The sequence below is a fragment of the Squalius cephalus genome (assembly GCF_949319135.1).
Source record: "Squalius cephalus genome assembly, chromosome: 23".
NCBI classification, from domain to species: domain Eukaryota; kingdom Metazoa; phylum Chordata; class Actinopteri; order Cypriniformes; family Leuciscidae; genus Squalius; species Squalius cephalus.
The window spans coordinates 6,472,268-6,492,039 of NC_137144.1; the positions used below are offsets into that span (position 1 = coordinate 6,472,268).

At 39.2% G+C, this 19,772-nt stretch overlaps 1 protein-coding gene across 1 annotated transcript; it reads left to right on the forward strand.

Annotated features, from left to right (window-relative positions):
* Positions 1-13,124: 13,124 nt before the first annotated feature.
* snx20 (sorting nexin 20) lies at positions 13,125-19,502 on the forward strand. Its single transcript, XM_079860171.1, has 4 exons — positions 13,125-13,421; positions 15,399-15,525; positions 15,632-15,786; positions 17,363-19,502. The coding sequence occupies exons 2-4, from the start codon at positions 15,423-15,425 to the stop codon at positions 18,029-18,031; spliced, it is 927 nt and encodes a 308-aa protein (XP_079716297.1). The 5' UTR covers positions 13,125-13,421; positions 15,399-15,422; the 3' UTR covers positions 18,032-19,502.
* Positions 19,503-19,772: the final 270 nt, after the last annotated feature.

Genomic DNA, 19,772 nt, shown 5'->3' on the forward strand with positions numbered 1-19,772 from the left:
CATTTGTAAATGCCAGTGCATCGGTGGACTAATAAACTGTGATATGATGCAGAAAGAGTGGATGTATTGTGGTGATGAATGTCCTCACGCCTCTTTGTGTCTGTATTCCTGTAATTAACTGCCCTTGTCCAAGTGTCATTGCTATGAGGTCATTTAGGTGCTCTCATAGCTGGTCTTGTTTAGCGTAGCTTTGCTGTTTTGTCTGTCAAAGTAAAATAAATCATATTTAATGTGTTATTAACGCTTCATTTACACAGCAAAAGACGTGGCACTGCAAAGTTAAAATGCTTTCATTACCATGTCTTACCAGTTGTATCTCTCTATTAGTGTTACTCGATCATAGTGCTGCGTTTGACACCATTGACCACAACATTCTTTTAAATAGACTAGAAAACTATTATTGTATTACTTTTTGTATCCACTGAGTGCCTGGACTTGGATTTTTTCCTACGTTTTTTCTACTAGAAAACTATGTTGGCATTAGTGGAATTGCACTAGCATGGTTTAAATCATACTTATCTGACCGTTATCAGTTTGTAGCAGTAAATGAAGAGATGTCTCATCGATCACAAGTTCAGTATGGTGTACCACAAGGGTCAGTACTAGGACCGCTGCTTTTCACTCTGTACATGCTACCATTAGGAGATATCATTAGGAAACATGGAATTAGCTTCCACTGTTATGCCGACGATACTCAGCTCTATATTTCTTCAAAACCTAACGAAACTTACCAATTCACTAAATTAACGGAATGCATAGCGGATATAAAAAATTGGATGACTCGTAATTTCCTACTTCTATATTCTGAAAAAACAGAGCTTCTAATTATTGGACAAAAAACTTCCTCACGTAATAATCTAGAATACTGTCTAACACTTGATGGCTGCTCTGTTGAGTCTTCGTCGTCGGTTAGGAACCTGGGTGTGCTCTTTGATGCCAATCTTTCATTTGAAAGTCACGTGTCTAGCATCTGTAAAACCGCATTTTTCCATCTTAAAAATATATCTAAATTACATCATATGCTCTCATTGACAAATGCGGAACAATTAGTTCATGCTTTCATGACATCAAGGCTAGATTATTGTAATGCTCTACTGGGTGGTTGCCCTGCACGCTTCATAAACAAACTACAGCTAGTTCAAAACGCAGCAGCTCGAGTTCTTACCAGAACCAGGAAGTATGACCATATTAGCCCGGTTCTGTCAACACTTCATTGGCTCCCTATTAAACATCGCATCAATTTTAAAATATTGCTGATGACTTACAAAGCACTAAATGGTTTAGCTCCCCAGTACTTGAGCGAGCTCTTAACGCATTATAGTCCTTCACGTCTATTGCGATCTCAAAATTCCGGCCAGTTGATAATATCTAGAATACCAAAATTGACTGCTGGCGGTAGATCCTTCTCCTATTTAGCACCAAAACTTTGGAACAATCTTCCTAACATTGTCCGGGAAGCAGACACACTCTGTCAGTTCAAAGCTAGATTAAAGACACATCTCTTTGACATAGCATTCACATAATACATTATAGACTTCTATAATTCAATGTTAGGCTGCATAGATTAGGTCAGCTGGAACCGGGAACACTTCCCATAAATCCTGATGTACTCGTTACATCATGAGAAGAATGGCATCTACGCTAATTTTAGTGTCTTTGTTTATCCCGAGGTCTTCCCGCAGCCTGCCGGATCCAGGCCGTATCCAGATCTGATGAAGGCCCTTCGCCTGGACCGATGACAACGCAGTGCTGAAGTGCAAACTAGTCTCTCCCTATGGAGGATCCCTTTACCACTCTACAGATAAAGCGTCGTCGGGAAAACTCAATTTGCGTATCTACCCCGAATTGATAAAATAAAATAAAATTCTGAATCAAAACTATAAGGAAACACCAGTAATTTGTTTAGGCTTGGTTTGTAGGGAGTAACAAACCTGCACACATATATTCAAACGCACATAACTATAGAACCAATTCTTTAATGCGCATGTGAACGCCATCAGCGTTTCTCACAGGTTCGCGTTTAAAGTCTGTGTAGAGGGAATTGTGTCGTCTTAGCAGCCCCTAATTTAATAACAAATGATCGTTGCGACGGAAGCGAATCAATCAAAACTAACTTTAGCTGTAAAATAACTTTATTAAAGAACCGCTATAAAGCCAAAACATTCTCTGTTACCTTAAATTATACGTTTATCTCTGTAAAGCTGCTTTGAAACAATCTACATTGTTAAAAGCGCTATATAAATGAAGATGACTTGACTTGACCAGACGTGATGCAGATTTTGTCAAACATTTATTTGTCCACACTGGAAAGCAAAAGTGCAGTGTGACAGGACAGTAAAATGTTTACTGTGCTAATATAATGGTGTGCAGAATAAACCTTTAGATTAGTGAATTTTTGCTGTGGGCTGAGCTACTTAATTCTGATATACAAGGAACGGATGATGGTTTTAATTGAACTTTTGAGCACTTATTGTCTGATCATTGTGGGGGACCAGCTGCCCCAGCTGGAGCAGGTTAAACCAGCTAAGACCAGCCAACTAAGGCCTCCCGTGTCCACTGAAACACGTCTGAAATCATGCCAATCGTAGGCTGTCGTACAACGTCACTGTGCCAGGATGACTTTAAAAGGGCACCTGTAATAAACGTCATCAGCTTCTTTGTCTTCAGGAAGCCGCATGTCTATGAACTGTGACTATTGCTTGTCATACATTTTTCAGTGTGAATGATATATGTTATGGCATATATTGCGTGCTGTCATGCACCCGTTATTTGACGGGGGGCCATTTGTTTGAGGACGGAGCATGCTCGGTCAGCTTTTGAGGGAGCTGGCCCTCACTGGGATCACTTCACATACCCCTTTTCCAGCAAGGGAGTTTGAGTGCTGGTTCAGAGTCAGAGCCTAGTTTCAATTCGACACCCAAAGCACCAGCTCTAAACCAGGAAAAGTGTTTTTTTAAGTAGCATCAAAACATTGCCGATCTAGAAGAACCGCTTGCGTCGGGGGCTGGGGGCGGGGTTACCGTGAACAACAAGACGAACAGAAACTTGTGACCGCCATTTTTTAAATAGCAGCTAATCTAGCTAATAGCAGCTCTATTGTCATCTCCGTTGTAACACAGTTAGATGTTGTAGGAAGAAGGAGGCAGGAACCGGCGAACATTCAAAGACTTTAATACTAAAATAAACAAATGCAAAATGAAAGTAAAGACAGCAGGCTCTCACGGACGACTGCTGTCACATATAACAAAACACAACATAAAATCCAGGCCTGGCCTCTCTCGTTCCTTCACTGTCGGCGTTCCTCCTTTTATGCTTCCACTCCTCCGTGAGAGATACGATAACGGTCCGTCACACAGGTGTCGCTCATTGTCAATCACGCCACCGGCCTCGCACCACTCTCTCACGGCCCTCGGCCTTGTCCTGCGTCCTGCATGAACGCATTGGATTCGCCGTGTTTGGATGCCGATGTAGGTTTGCAAAGCCATGAGCATCAATAGTAACGCAGTATCGCAGTGCTTTGATGTCATGTGCCGATCGGTCTGCGGGAAGCATGTGCATCTCGAACAAGCCTGGTGTGTTTGTGTTTGGCACTGCTGAGCTAGCGTTGCTGGGAAACATGAGATGTATACAGTGATGTAAGACCTGGCTCTGTGCTGGCTCTCTGGCCTGTGGAAAGGCAAACCGGTTCTTAGAAGATTCGTCAGTCGAACCATCTCCGAACCGGCAATAGCTCTGGCTCTGAACTAGCACCCGGTTCATGCTGGTGGAAAAGGGGTAACAGTGAGGAAGCTCCACTCGCACATGGCTCTTTTTACAGCGGATGAGAGCCAGGCATCTGCGCCTCACGGTTCAGGTCCCGCTGCTGCTGAGGCAGCTTCGATCGTTGAGATTGTGGGTGGGACTGCCACTTTTGTTAATTTATTAAAATATGTGAAACATTCGCTGGTTCCCGCCTCCTTCTTCCCTAATCCTTTAACTTTAGCACCTTTAACACATGGATTTAAGAAGATGCTCTGGGTTGAAGAGGTGCTTGCAAATTATGTCTCCCCTGGCATGGCGTCTTCTCTGAAGGCTCCGGTCTTGCCCTCTAAGCACTGCCAGATGACATCTAGGCTGGTGGGCAAGTCATACGCAGTGGCAGGTCAAGTCAGTGGAACCCTTCACACTATGGCAGTGCTGCAGTCCCACCAGGCCGAACTTCAGAAGGACTTGGACCAAGAGGCGATCTCAAGAGGTAGTGCTGGAGCTCCACAGAGCCACAGATCTTGCCCTCCGTGCCACCAAGCAGACAGCGCATGTCATCGGCTGTTCTATAGCTGCAATGGTTGCCACAGAGAGGCATCTGTGGTTGAACCTGTCGGGATGAAGGAGAGGGAGAAATCCTTTCTCCTTGATGCTCCGATTTGCCCTATGGCTTCTTTGGCACTGCCAAACAGTATACGCTATTCAAGAGCTTCGCAGAGGCAAGAGTTAAGTCCACTGCCTTCAACAGTTCATGGTCCTTTAGCCCCCGCAAGCCCTTCTAAGCCCAGCATAAGTACTTGAAGGTGAGTGTGGCTGCCTGCGCCTCCCCTCTGAGGAGTCGGGGATCGAAGCAGCGTGCATTTAGGAAGCCTAAGAGGGATCATAGAGAAATCATCATGGCTCGTAGTCTGAGGACCCAAAGCCTCTAAGGTTTTTTATAGTCATGCCAGCGCACCAGTGATGTCATGTGACTGCCGTAGCCAATGGTATTGACATGATTTCACATGTGCTTCAGACACCGGCGTATGCTAGAGGCATTCCCACAGCATCAGTGATCAATACCACCATCGTCCACTCGAACAAGCTGATGGAAACGCACCTAATTCACATTTGGTTTTTTTGTTGTTGTTTTTATTGCGAACTTGGAAAAGATTCACTTCACGTTTGGATGGAAACCCAGCTTATGATCCGGAGACACACACTTCCTGAAACTCTTGGCTGTAGCTTGAATGCCATAGTCATCGCCTTCACACGTTTACGCAAACAAGCGGATCCTTGATGACAAAAGAAATTGATGACATGTACTACAGGCGCCTTCTTATACTCACGGTCACACCAGTAGTGATGTCACGGGCTGTCGCTGGCCAATGATAAGGAGTGTGTTTACATGCACCCTATAATGCGATTATAATGGGATTTTGGCATAATTGCGATTAAACTTTACCTCATGTAAACGCAATACTTCGATCAAACTAATGCAATTAAGCTCATAATCGTAGTACCATAATCACATTAAACTACGTGGCATACACTGATTTTAATCGCAATAAGCAGGCATGTAAACATCTTAATCGCACTATTACTGCTCTGACCAAAGTGCGCATGTGTTCGGTTCTACATGGATGCCGTGTGTTGTTCACACAAATTCATGAATGAACTCTGTGACATTATTCTGAAGTTTTCTCTTCTCCAAATCGCTAAACTCTGTCAACACAACTCGCTGCTTAGTCTCTGCTCTGTATCTTCATCCAGACAGTGCGAAGAACACGACGGCAGCGAGGGCAAACCCGGCATTGCGAAGTTCATCAGGGTAGGGTTGCACCAGCCGTTCTTAAGTTCTTTCTTAAATTGGAACGTAAAGTCTTAGTAACTACTAGCTAGTTTGTAACTAACTCTGAACTTTATTCCGTTGCACCATTTGTTCGTAAGGCAGAACGTTGCTAGTAGGTCGTAAGCTCTCTGTAAAGTAATGCGCAGTTGCATAATATTACGTTTAGCCTCGATGATCCAATAGCAGCCTTCAGATACATGAGCAGATGTTGTGTTGAAATGCTGTGAATTTCAGTTTATCCTTCATTCTTTTGCCTCACGTTACTAACGGTAAAAATAAGTTTCCATTAAATACGATAGGCTACTTGATCATGAATAGCATAAGTGTTTTTATATGTAAATAACATTCAGAAACTGTATTTGAAATGAAATTAATAAGGATCAATAAATAAATATTGATACAAAAAACATAAGAAATTACGTTTATTTATTATGACTGACTGATATTTGACATGCACAACATGGACCGATGCACACGGCCTGTTTAGGACAGGTTCGTGTTAAAGATAGCTGCTAACAAAGTAATCTTTTCACATAATGTTCTCTCTCTTAAAATGTAAGTGTAAATGTCAGCATAATCATATATGTCTAAAGAATTGAAGTCTGTCAGGTAAAAGAAGAGCTTATTGATGCAGTTCAGTCTGATATTTTATTCCATCCGTTACTCCTGATCGGAGGCTGCCGTAAATATTTAGTTTATACGTAGAGTTACACTTCAACTAAGTTTACTGGTGCAACGCAAAAATATTTAGAAGTGCGTAAGTCGTAACTTAGTGTCCATTTACGTCAAAACTAGGCTAAGTTATAACTTATGCACAGCTGGTGCAACCGGCCCCAGACCGCCGAATAATATCCAGTACGTCGATAAATGTATTTTGAATTTGATGTGAGGAGATTAACATGCACACTGCCTATCTGAGTGTGGTATAAGCATAGTATAAGCATACGTATTAGCGAATAATCAGAATAATGAAAATTGCACGTAAACTGGAGTGAACTGTTCTGCTCGTGTCATGAAAACTTCACTTACTACTCAAAGTTGAGGAGAAATAGAGTAACGTTTTTCCTCATGCAGTTTTTCCAAGTGTTGCTTGTACAGAGCTGTCACCGTAATACTGTCATACTGATTAACTTCGCTGCTGTCTTCCATAATCACTGAGTGACCAAAGAACTACCGGTATGTAGCATTTTTGGAGTGACTCACATTAGTGTATAGAATTGTGATGAATGTTGAACTAGATTGATGTAAAATAGTCACATGAATTCCAATATGACTGTTCAGACTGAGGTCGCAGTGCAAAACATCCAACCTGTGTCTGATTTAGTGCCACATATGGAAGTGTCCTAAATCACAATCAAAAAGATTAGTCGAGTCAAATCAGATTATGACATTTGCCTGTAGTCTGAAAGTCGCCAAAGTTGTGTTAAGAGACACCTCAATTCATCATGATAAAGGGCTTTTTTAAGAGTTCTCGTATGCATTCATGCATGAGCTCTGCGGACAGCAGAACTCTTCTCTCCTGTGTGCCGTCTATATCCACACACATCAGCGTCATAATCACCTCAGGTCAGCGCCTCTCCAATACAGGCCACATTAGCATCACGAAACAGGAGGTGACATGATGCTGGGAGGGGGCAAATTGCACCGGGGCATATCTGTCAATGAAATAATGATGTTTGAGTGCTTCTTGACAGGCATGACATGGAAGAGGAACGGATTAAAGGAGTGAGATGTTGATACAAATGTTCAATTAGCCATTTGAGGATATATATGTTTTTGGCCATATAGTGAAAGTCAATGGAGTCCAATTTTTGGCCATCAAATGTTGGGCATTGGAGGGGGTCTATGCTTGAAAGCATATATAATTTTGCACCCCACTGACTCTCATTTTATATACAAAATATCACTGACTCATTTTTGGCTGAGATATTCATTTAATATTTCTAGGTTGCATCTAATTTTCACTACCAATGTTTTCCAATGTTTCTTATCCATTAAATATTTTTTGAACTACGTATTTCCAATGTTTTCAGTACACAACAGCACGACATATTGAATGGACTGTACGTCTATCACTCACAGACTGTTTTATTCAAATCCAATTAAATATGTCGTCTACGGTCTATTGTTACGTTCTTGCCTTAGTCTGGGGTCAAGGACAAATACAATGCATCTCTTTAGAGATAATGTGCTTCCTCCCAGACATATCTCAGAATTATGACCACATATCTCCTGATAATAAAATTTGGCAGGCAATTTTAACAAGACATCTCAACTCAGGAAAATGCATATTTTGTGTTGTCTTGGTCAATTGTTGCAGGCCATCAGCTGCATCCCACAATAAAACTCAACACATTTTACCTGATAGGACTTCTAGAGTTCAAGAAAACCTCAAAAGAATTATGCATGTAAACCATCATGCTTTGTCAATGAGAACTGAGCCTCATATCAACATGCCCAGGAGGGACAGTCCAGGTTTTCAAGTGACAAAAGGTGCTTGTAGTTTTCAGGTTGTACCTGGCACTGACAGTAATATATGTGTGGATGATCCTGGCTGCAGGGGCTGATGGGACTCCTGCCTGTCGGAATAAATATCAAGCCCTGTCATTGCAGGCTCATATCATACGCAGCACACCTGATCTCCTCGACTACACAGACGATATTTGCCTCTATATATGTTAATAAAGCATTTTAAAGTGCCTATGGCTACCGCTGACCCGGCTTGTGTGCAAAACAGTGTTTGAGAAATCCTTACATTTTTATACTGGTTCACACTAAAGTAGTGCGACTGCCTTTCATTTTCACTTAGCATCCATAGGAATCTTGACTGACATCAAAATTTCCATATTTCTATTTAAATCTCCCAATGCTTTCTTAATACACGTTTCTAGTCTTATTGTAAATGATTCATCAATAGGCTTCATCGTGAAACTCTTGACATTGTGTCAAAACATATATTGCTTTTGCATTGATTTGCAATGAAAAAAAAACAAAAACAAAAACATGGATGAGATAGTTGCGACGAACAAAGTATTTCACTTGCATTTGCCAGTGGGTTTGCTACTTAACACAGTGTTAACACAGGAAGTTCATCCACATACATTCTTGCATTTCATCTGCACTTGTTGGTCTATACAAACGCAACAGAAGGATGTCTTGACTCAGCGTGTCAAATAAAGTTATGTCAAGTCACCTTTATTTATATAGACAATTTATTTGCAATACAGATTGTTTCAAAGCAGCTTTACAGAGATAACAGGAAAATAATGCAACAAAGTTTGTTTCTAGAAGAAAATAGCGCCTTAGTCCAGCTTAAGTGAATTCAGTTCATTTTTTGTGTAAAAACGTTATTCAGTTCATTTGTAGGCGCTCTGATGTAATCGTCCAGCTCAGTTCAGTTCTCATATAATTTTGTCAATGCATGCACATCAATAATATTGTTGAATTCAATTATAAAATAAAGAGTAATGGCGCAAACTAATTGGTATTGATGAAAATAATTTGTGAATGTTGACAGCACAATTTAGTTTGTATGATTTTTTTTGTATTGTTTTGATAACAACAGTTCTGTTCTTTTAGCCTTTTGAGGTGACAGGTTTGCCAAACTACATTTCCCATGATTCTCTGTGGCAGCAGCGATAAAATACACATAAAACATCAGTTACACAGATAATTAATTACTTGAAACTATAAACACTCAACACTGAACTGATTTCAACTGAAACATGACGTTATCATTGTCTTTCTTAGAGCTGCTTTACAGCAGAATTGAATTGTTTTTTCACTCTAAACCTGCTTATCTGTAGGCTATTGTATAAAGTGCTATAAGTAAAGGTGGTGGGGGTTACTGTACTGTATAAGTGAAAAAGATAGACTGAAATGCATTTATGTTCAACGAATAAAACTAGTGTCACCGTTATGTTCAGAACACACACGGTTGCTTCTGATCCCACACTGCACTCTGTTTTATCCCAGAGCCTGAAGAATAGGAAAACCCAAACAACTAACAGGGGTTTGGGAGGAAACGGGATTGCACGGCGCTCTAGAGCGGGACGGTGCTCACAGTGAACTCCTGTACTGAACAGACTATACAGTCACACTAATTAGTTCCTGTCTTTTGAGGTAAAGTGCAGGACATTTTTTTTAATGGTTTGTGAATGCTGGGCAAATTGCCCACTTTTGATTTTAGCTATGTCATCTGTCCGAATATAAATTGCCACAGCTCCATTGAATAATTAAAAGTAGCAAACCATGGCTCATTGGAAAAACGTGTCTGTGGATTTCTGCAAAATGATATTGCATTGCGTCGAAGTGAAATGTACAGTCGCACTAAAAGCGTGTTCAGTTAAACCAATCAATGTGAACTAACAATGTTTTATTACGTTATTGTTGTAGCCAACATGTAGCAGAAGTTTGGAAATGAAATTTCTGGTGAGTGGCACTAAAGGGTTAATGCCCTATTGCTTTTGAAAACAACAACCCAGGCTCATTGGAAATAAGTGACTTTGCCTACAATTCTGCAAAAATACGAAATATGTATTTATATTTATACTCCACTTTTCAGGTGACACATCCACAAGAGGTGCTGTACAGATTGTTTCAAAGCAGCTTTACAGTCACAACAGGAAAATTATGCATTTGAGTTGTTGTTCAGCTGAAGACAGTTCAGTGTTGATTCAGTTCCGTTGTAAAGATCAGTTATTAAATTAGTTCATTTCATCTATAGAGCAATTCTGCAAGTCCAGCTCAGTTCAGCTCTCGTACAACAGCGTCAGTGCAGTCAGATTGTCACAATTGGTGGTTGTAGAAAGAACACAATGCAGGAATTACAACAAAAACAGTCTTTAAAAAAACCCACAGAAACACTATGGGGGATAACAGGAGATAACAGGAATAATAATACAGTACAACCACATAAAACAACAACACAGAACAATGAATAGAGGAAACTAAGGGTTTAAATACACAGCGTAATCAACAGAACTAAGAACAGGTGAGGAACTAATGAGTAACTATGGAAACCAATAATGACCAGAAACACAAGTAAAACGGGAATATGGAAAACAAAAACAAAACACAACGAAACTAAACAGACTGAGGGACTGTTTACTGTTTTATTCAAAACTTTTTATGCGTTTGGCCATCTGTTTACACGACGATGGCGTTTTGGGTGCCTGAAAACGCAAACTTTTGAAAACGGGTTTCAAAATGTAATTAGTCTCCGTGTAAATAAGAATACAGGGGTTTTTAGTCAATTTCGCGGATCCTTGTGAATCCTTTTTTCCCCTCATTCGAGTAGCCGTATCCCTTAGATGTCACAACTGATACACTTCCCTGCTGGTAATATAAATATGTTAATTTATTTCACTTTACATTTGCGATCTTCTCTCAAGGCTATTCATCTCTTTGTAGTGTTTTGATGGGCAGATAAAGCTATACATCATCCTCATGTCATTTTTTGAAGCCAAATATTAATCAGTTTTCCTGGCATGAACTGCGTGACCTAAAATGGTCCAGCTATGATTTTTTCTGTGACCTGCGCCAGCTGGACCGATATACACATATTTATTTATTTCCAGGGACATATATGTCCATGCCTGAAGCAGACAGCACATGTTAATGCAACAAAGCATCAAAATTCATTAATGCCGTGAAGAAAAATCGTATCAGCGCGACACATTGGCATATAGTCATGTATATCAGCTCAGATCATAAATTAGCTGCACATTCATTTAACCTTGAAGAGACTTTTAAGTGTGTTTGTATGCCCATGCACTCGGACTGCATATCTAATTTAATTTTTAGTGAACAATAGCTAAGTTTAAGCCAAAAAGAAGTTTATTATAAATAAATAATAATTCAGTATAATGAAACTATTGTTTAAGTGTCTCAATACTTGTATGAAAACTGTACATTTCAAATGACACATCTGATTAACATCCCATCTCCAGTGAACCTCTGAGAGCCACAATGACGCAGTTTAACTTCTCCCAGCTGGACCGCGCTGATCCCAGACCACCCCGGACGAACAAAACACGACTTATGCTGCGAACAATACAATATGTATGTATCAAAACTAATAAATAGATACCAAGGCTCAGCCTGGCACGTCAGACACAATGGGGTGTATTAAAATAACTGGCTTGATGTCATTGTTCTCCAGCAGTGTGGGGTTTATGTGTTTATGCCTGTATGAATGAGACGGGCTGGAGATCACAGAGCTGTCCTTGTCCCATACAGTGATGAGCCTTTCAGACGCCCGTCCAGCCTCACAATCTGCCCTGCATCGCACACACTCGTCGAGACACAACCCTGATCTGATGGAAAACAACCTTTCAAAGACAGCCATCACGCAAAGCCAAAATACAGTACGTGGCTTTCTGGAAACTAAAGTCACGCTTAACAACAATAACTAATAATCCTACAAGAGTGTCTTTGAAATAATTTTAGTTTTTGGTGATTTTTGGTAGATTTAAGGCCAGTTCACACCAAGAACCATAGCTATAACAATAAAGGTTTAAAAATCGTTTGACTGTCTGTTTATTGTAACTGTTATACGTTTTGTTAGATAAAATGTGGTTATTTTTCAGTCATCACAGGGAATAATACGGCAAGAACACACATTTATTATGCGCTGTTCTATAAATATGCAAATGAGCCCCGCCTCCACTCACTCACTCAGCTCAGAGATTCACTGGTTGACGATCACACGTTGATCTGATTGGTTACAAGGTAGTTTGTGACGTCAGAAACACCAGCGATTTCAAAGCGTGTTTTTGAGACTGTCTTTGGTTCACTGCAGTTTAAAGCAGAAAATACTCAGCAATGCTGTCGACTTATGAATTTACACATGGTTTGTCTTAAAGCATATTAAAAACACCACATAGACATATAAACAACATTAAAAGCTGGATTTTCACCACAGGGGGACTGATACACTGATACACATCAGCCAAAAAAGTGCATTTATGAGTCAAACCCGCTTCAAAAATAACCTTTGACCCCAAATGAAAATTCTTATTTTGATATTTTGTTGCCAGTGTTATTTTATATCGTTTCTAATAGAATTAGCTTTTATTTTAAAGTATATTTTGTTTTAGTAATTTTGTTCATTTTTATTTTTTTCCAACATCTATAGCTTTATTTTATTTTTATTTCCGCTGTAGTTTTAGTAATTTTAGTACTTCACCTTCAAACTTATTTTATTCCAGCCATAAGGCAACATTTTGTTGAACGTAAAGTTTTTCATCTGTTTTTATCTTAAATGTGCTTTATTTCAATTTGTAACAAGCTGTAATAGTTTTAGACACAGTTAGCAGAAACACCACTCTTGCATGAAAAGTCTTTTAGTAGGAAATGGCTTTTAAATCCATAATGTTAACTGGCACTTGCTCATTTAAATGCATTCTGTGAATAAAATAAGTATATAGACCATCACCGTCCAGAACAGCCTGCCATTTACTTGACCATAGTTTAACTGAACAGCTCCATCTATTGGAAAAATACATAATACAAATACAAAGATGCACTCAGTGGTTGCTCTGCTGGTGGTGTAACAGTGTGGGGAAGATGTAACATTAGGTTCCTTATTTAAATGTTACCAGACACACATCAGTCACTAGACTTCTGCATGGCTGAGTGTAGATTAACTGCATGAACACCAATGATAATGTGTTCAACATTGAAAAATGACACTCCCTCTTTCAGGTTTCACTTCCTCAAGAACAAAGTTCAGCTTCATTCTTTTACATGAACAACAGAAAGAGAAAACATGAAAATGATCACTTCTGGAAACACAACAAAGCAGTTTTAGCGTTTGCGGATTACTGGAACTGTGTTTGCACAGGTGGGTCAATATTTTCTCTTTATTTTCAGTGTTTTGTGCTGTAGATGATGAACCACATGACCAGATTAATGTCAGATTCTCAGTCGGTAGATCTTCTGTGACCTGCACAACATCAGTCTTCTCAGCACGTGTGTGAGCCGTTTATTAATAGCTGTATTTCCTGGGGAAGTGTGCCTTTACTTCCCCTGCATGCATGGGATATACATCTGATGTTGTGTTATTTTGGGATCCAATAACTTAAACTGTTTTTTTTTTCATTAAAATTTTTCTTCCATCAGAAAGAACCACTATAGAAGCTTTCGAGCATGTGTACGTGCAAAGCATCATGAATTGTTTTCCTTTATTCAGTTTTGTCTGCTAGTGTAAAATCTAAAATCTGGTAAAGTCGGAAGGAGAAGTAACACACTTTCTACAGGAAATACTCAGTTCCACAATCATTCTTTTTTTTTTTTTTTTTTTTGCCTTATAATAAGAGATTGGATGCTAAGATATGTCCATGGGGTAAGTTGAGCCACCCCCGGACCTAGAGAGTTATGGATAAGTTTAGTTATGTATCATTTCATCATTAAAGGTTCATCATTTAGAGCCACAACTGACAGTGATTGACAGGGCCATACAGTAAAATTAAAAGTATTTATAATGCTAAAAAATGTTTTGCATATTAAAGTACATTTGAAGATAGTACCAGATGAGTTAAAGTGTGATTCTGTAATATATATATATATATATATATATATATATATATACAGAATATATACTTTAAAAAAGTCTTACATTTTAAGTACAATCAACTTGGATGTTTTAAGTAATTTCAACTTAAACTACATTAAACTGACTTTGAGTAATTGAGTTGAATCTTATGTGTGTATATATATATATATATATATATATATATATACAGTACAGGCCAAAAGTTTGGACACATTACTATTTTTAATGTTTTTGAAAGAAGTTTCTTCTGCTAATCAAGCCTGTATTTATTTGATCAAAAATACAGAATTTTTTTTAATATTGTGATATATTATTACAATTTAAAATAATTGGCTTTCAATTTATTATACTTTAAATTCTCATTTATTTCTGTGAAGCAAAGCTGAATTTTCAGGATCATTACTCCAGTCTATCACATGATCCTTTAGAAATCATTATAATATGAGGATTCATTATGAGTGTTGGAAACAGTTCTGCTGCCTAATATATTTGATGAATAAAAAGTTAAAAAGAACTGCATTTATTCAAAATAAAAAATATTTTCTAATAATATAAATCTTCTTTACTATCACTTTTTATCAATTTAACACATCCTTGCTGAATAAAAGTATTGATTTATTTCAAAAAAAGAAAGAAAAAAAAAGATTACTGACCCCAAATTACTGACCAGTAGTGTATATTCTTGTTACAAAAGATTTCTATTTTTAAAACATTTGCTTATTTTTTTTTTTTTTTATTTGTTTACTTTTTATTCATCAAAGTATCCTTAAAAAAGTATCACAGGTTATGAAAAAATATTAAGCAGCACAACTGTTTCCAACTTTGATAATGAATCATCATATTAGAGTGATTTCTAAAGGATCATGTGATAGACTGGAGTAATGATCCTGAAAATTCAGCTTTGCATCACAGAAATAAATGATAATTTAAAGTATAACAAATTGAAAGCCAATTATTTTAAATTGTAATAATATATCACAATATTAAAAAAAAATCTGTATTTTTGATCAAATAAATGCAGGCTTGATGAGCAGAAGAAATTTCTTTCAAAAACATTAAAAATAGTAATGTGTCCAAACTTTTGGCCTGTACTGTATATATATATATTCAGAGCCTTTGAGGACAATGATTCATAAATAAACATTTTTCATCATCCATAAAGCTTGTAGGGGTCAGAGATGGATCTGCCTCATCTTCCATGCTTATGTAATGTGAAATGATGACTCGATGTGAGTTGTGGTAATAACCTGTTAAATTCCTTTGCAGAAAGCTAAATTAGAGCACATTGTTATGGAGGAAGAACTAGAACCACATGCCACCATGACAGCGACTGCTAAAGAAACAGTTTCGTCAGAGCAATCCTCACCACAGCAGGAGGCATTCTTCAATAATGGTCAGTTCGAGTCGATCTGTGTTCAGTAACTGTGAGATAATGAGAGCAGCATCTGAGTGTGTGTGTTGTGGCATCAGAACTGTGTTGATTTCATGTGTCCTGGCAGCGGAAGAGGCTGATGTGGGCTTTGGCGCCTCCTGTCTGACCACAGCAGAACTGCAGCAGCACTGGCGAGCCGTGAAGCAGGAGTTCAGGAGCGTCAAGCTGCACTTCGACATCCCCAGCGCCCGCATCAGAGAGCAACCCGTCTCCAAATACGTGGTATATCTACGCTTACAATTACAATACAAATTAAATCGAACTTTAGTAGCTATTTTTGTAATTCCGACTTCATAATTTCCTTATTTTATATATTTTTTTATCGTAATGTAATAGCTTGCTCTGCTGCTTAAACGACTTTCCTTTTTGTCTGACGTCAGCAAGACCTCGTATTTTTTTAACCGCTCCCCTTTTCCACGTTTCACTTAATAATCAAAGAAAGTGCTGCATTTTACATCCAAATTCATTTGTTTTGGAAAAAGGATTGTCAATATGAAAGCGTTTCCGCCACAGAATAAATACAAAAAAAAAAAAAATCTTGCAATCTCGACTTTTTTCACCCGCAATTGCCGAATCTCACAATTCTTAGAAAAAAGTCAGATTTGTGAGATATAAACTCTCAGTTTCGAGTTATAAAGTCAGAATTTAGTGATATAAAGTCACAATTATCTTTTATTTTTTCTTAATCCATGGTGGAAACCAGCTTCCATAGATCACCACCCAGCAAACAGAGCACATTCAGCCAACATTAGTGTATGGTTCTTATTTGAGTATTATTTTTGGAAACCTAAAGGGAATATAAAGGGCAGTGTTGTCGTCGAGACCAGCTCATTTGAGTCCGGGCCGAGACTAGAAGAGGGTCTGACTGATTCAGGCAATGTAAATCAATGTGTTTTGGGGTGAATGAAGCCTGGTTACTCTTCATGTCACACGAATCTCCACAGCTCTGCTCTAGAGACACGATAACACAGATCATATGAGTCAGTCGGAACACTGTTTGAGACTCGGTCTCAAGTCAAGGCGGAGTCAGTGACTAAACCAAGACTATGAAAACATGGTCCTGGACTCAAGACTCAAGTCCGGTCCCAAGTGCTACAACACTGCCTTGTGCCTGATACAGACTGTGCGATTTCAGCGATCCTATAAGATCATCACAAATCACACTGGGATCTAATAAACTTGGGTGCGACATGTATGTAGACTGTACGATGATGACACCTATTGAATCGTAGGCTACGACACAAGTTAATATAGAAGAATAAAACGTCATAAGCATGTGCTAGTGGTAAACAAATAGTAAGATTAAGAGTAAGATGAATCGCACTTTAGCAAAAAGAGAAAAAAGAGAATATGGAAAAATGTGCGCTGAAAAAAGAGAATATGGTGCTGTCATGGTTCGGGAAAAGAGACTAACTTGGCAAGCCAATTTTGCAAATGGAGCTTCGGGAAAGTAGTTTTAAGCTTTAGCGCCGTGTCACGTTGATCAATACGCCATTTCATGTTGCATTTTGATTGGCTAGTAGCAGCAAACACACTGTGACATCATGCTAAATTTATGACACTGTCAGAAAATCGTTGCAGGCTATCTTTGGTCTTTGAACCTCTCTCACTGTACGACATAGAGCCAGCGTTTAGGAGCCACAGCCACAGAAATCACCACGACTGGTCATCTTCCATCTGGGACAGCCCAAAATCGTACAATGTCATTAGGCATAAGCATCCAATTTTTTTAGCTGTACATGTCTTTACAACCAGCAATGCTATAGGTCTACGTTCACGGCTGATTTCTGTCCTTCAGGTGTACCAGATTGTGGTGATCCGCTCGGGAAGCTACGACTGTGAGCGTGTGGCTATCGAGAGGCGCTACTCGGACTTCCTCCACCTTCACCAGGAGCTCCTGCTGGACTTCAGTGAGGAAATGGAGGACATCGTGATGCCCAGGAAGAAGATGACGGGCAACTTCTCCGAGGAGAACATCGCCGAGCGGCGCGTGGCCCTCAGAGACTATCTCACTCAGCTCTACTCCCTCCGGATTGTCCGGAAATCCCATGCGTTCCAGGCGTTCTTCACTCATCAGGAACTGAAAGCTGCGTACAACCTCCTGCGCGGGGGCCGCTTTTCCCGAGCGCTCGAGGACCTCCAGGCGGCGCTAATACTTCAGGAGAAACTGTCTTCTCACAACCCTACTTTGGTGATACCAACCTTGTGCGCGATACTGGTGTGCCAGCGGGATCTAGAGGACTTCGACGCAGCGTTTCAGACTGGCAGAAGAGCTCTCCCCACAGTGAGGCGCTACGAGCTCCGGCAGTATCACGCGCCCCTGCTGGAGGCTCTCGTTGATTTGGGATACAGTCTTGAATTGCCCGTGGCCCAGTTACAGGACGAGCTGACCAGAGTTCGAGACGCCCCACACGGACAGGCGTCACTGGTGTCCCTTAAAGAACTGGTGGTGCAAGAGTTCGTATAATCAGTGACAGCTGGAAGTTGTGTTTATACTATACTATTAAACTATCCTTGTATCTCTGTAAAGCCGCTTTGGAACAATCTACATTGTTAAAAGCGCTATATAAATGAAGATGACTTGACTTTATAAATATTATTTGAACAAATCGCCTAATGAGTGTAAAGTCCCACAGACTTACATTGTAGGAAAGACTTGAGCCATATCTAGAGACCAGAATTTCACAGAGACTTGGGGTGGGCTCTCTTGGCTCAGGGCAGAAAGCAACAACCAAGATCACACTAGCATCGAGCAATGCCCAAGCACCCACACAGAACACCCTAGCAACTGCATAGCAACAAAACCAAATCCTAATCCTACCCTAACCCTATAGTAAGTACATGTAGTTGCTTAATATTACTCAGTACTTAAATATATAATTACACTGCAACAATGACACCTTAAAATAAAGTGTAACCGCACTTAAATACCTGCATATAATTGCATATGTAATTAATTTCTGTAATTACATCTATAATTACACTATTGACCCTCCCTTACACCTTTACCCACCCACAAGCCTACATACCACTAAACAGCACAGGTGTTTAGCAATACAACATCAACACAACAAGTACATTGTACTTATTTTTGATGTGAGTACATAGTAGTTAAAGACACCTAATATAAAGTGTGACTGCCCATATTTGTATTATTTCATATTTAAGTTTCTCTGCAAACCTTTTCCATTTATCTTGGATGACGGAGAAAATGAAAAGTCTGTGGTTTACTTTCACAAGTTAGTCTGAATTGCTTTCACCAATTGTGAACATTTCAATCCAGTGTTGTTATTGTTATTCTAAATGTTGCCAATGCAACTAACTGAAATAAAATAAGTTTAACTTAAAGCTACAATATGTAATTTTTCGTCGCCAGAGGTCGCATTCTCAAAACAATAACCCAGGCGAAGCTTGATGACGCTGTGAAAGAGAGTGGAGCGATGGAAGATGTTGTTTTAACCATCCAGAGATTTATTTCGTATAATTTACGAATCATGCTCACGAATGAGGTAATAAATTAGTTTTTTAAAATTTCCTATTCGTTTGATCACACTATTTTATGTCATCGTAATGAATTAGCTGCAAGGAACGTGAAATGTAATGCTATATTGTAACTGATATGTGACTCTTTGTCAAATGATTTTGTGGGTTAATGTTGCACAGTTTTACACACTTAAAACAATCGTACTAATAGTAAATTTGAACAAAACCACAGTATTTGCAAGTAATGGTTCAATATTTTTTGTTTCAAAACATACTGTGGCCTATTTCATTTCACTGCCATAGACTTGATAAAAAGTGTTACTGAAGTACAAACAAGGTGCAATATGACTGTATCTGTAGAATATATATTTGCTTACCTGTCTATTAAAACACATGCGAGAGAGTCTCTGTCGAGTCCAAGTTTGTCGCGAAGCTCTCTCCATCCTGAAAACACCACGCCGATGGTGATCCTTGTTTTATTTCTCTGTTTTCCCAAAGCCTGCTTGCCTCACTTTATATACGTTAAAAGTTTTTTTTTTCTTTTGGATTTTCTGTACTCGCAATCAATAATCGTGAACTGACTATTCAACTGATAATCGAATCACTCATCATGACTGAACGACACAACAGCGACGTGTGAAATACTATCATAGACACAGATCCTAGTTAGCGGCTTACATAGCAGCCCATTGACACGGCCGCTAATGAGGATCTATGTACATATA

Bases quoted from the DNA above. Each gene is read 5' to 3' on its own strand.
- snx20 (XM_079860171.1), top strand. From the start codon at position 15,423: ATGGAGGAAGAACTAGAACCACATGCCACCATGACAGCGACTGCTAAA. The intron at 15,526-15,631 runs GTCAGTTCGAGT...GTGTCCTGGCAG, and splicing joins GGAGGCATTCTTCAATAATG to CGGAAGAGGCTGATGTGGGC. The intron at 15,787-17,362 runs GTATATCTACGC...TCTGTCCTTCAG, and splicing joins AACCCGTCTCCAAATACGTG to GTGTACCAGATTGTGGTGAT.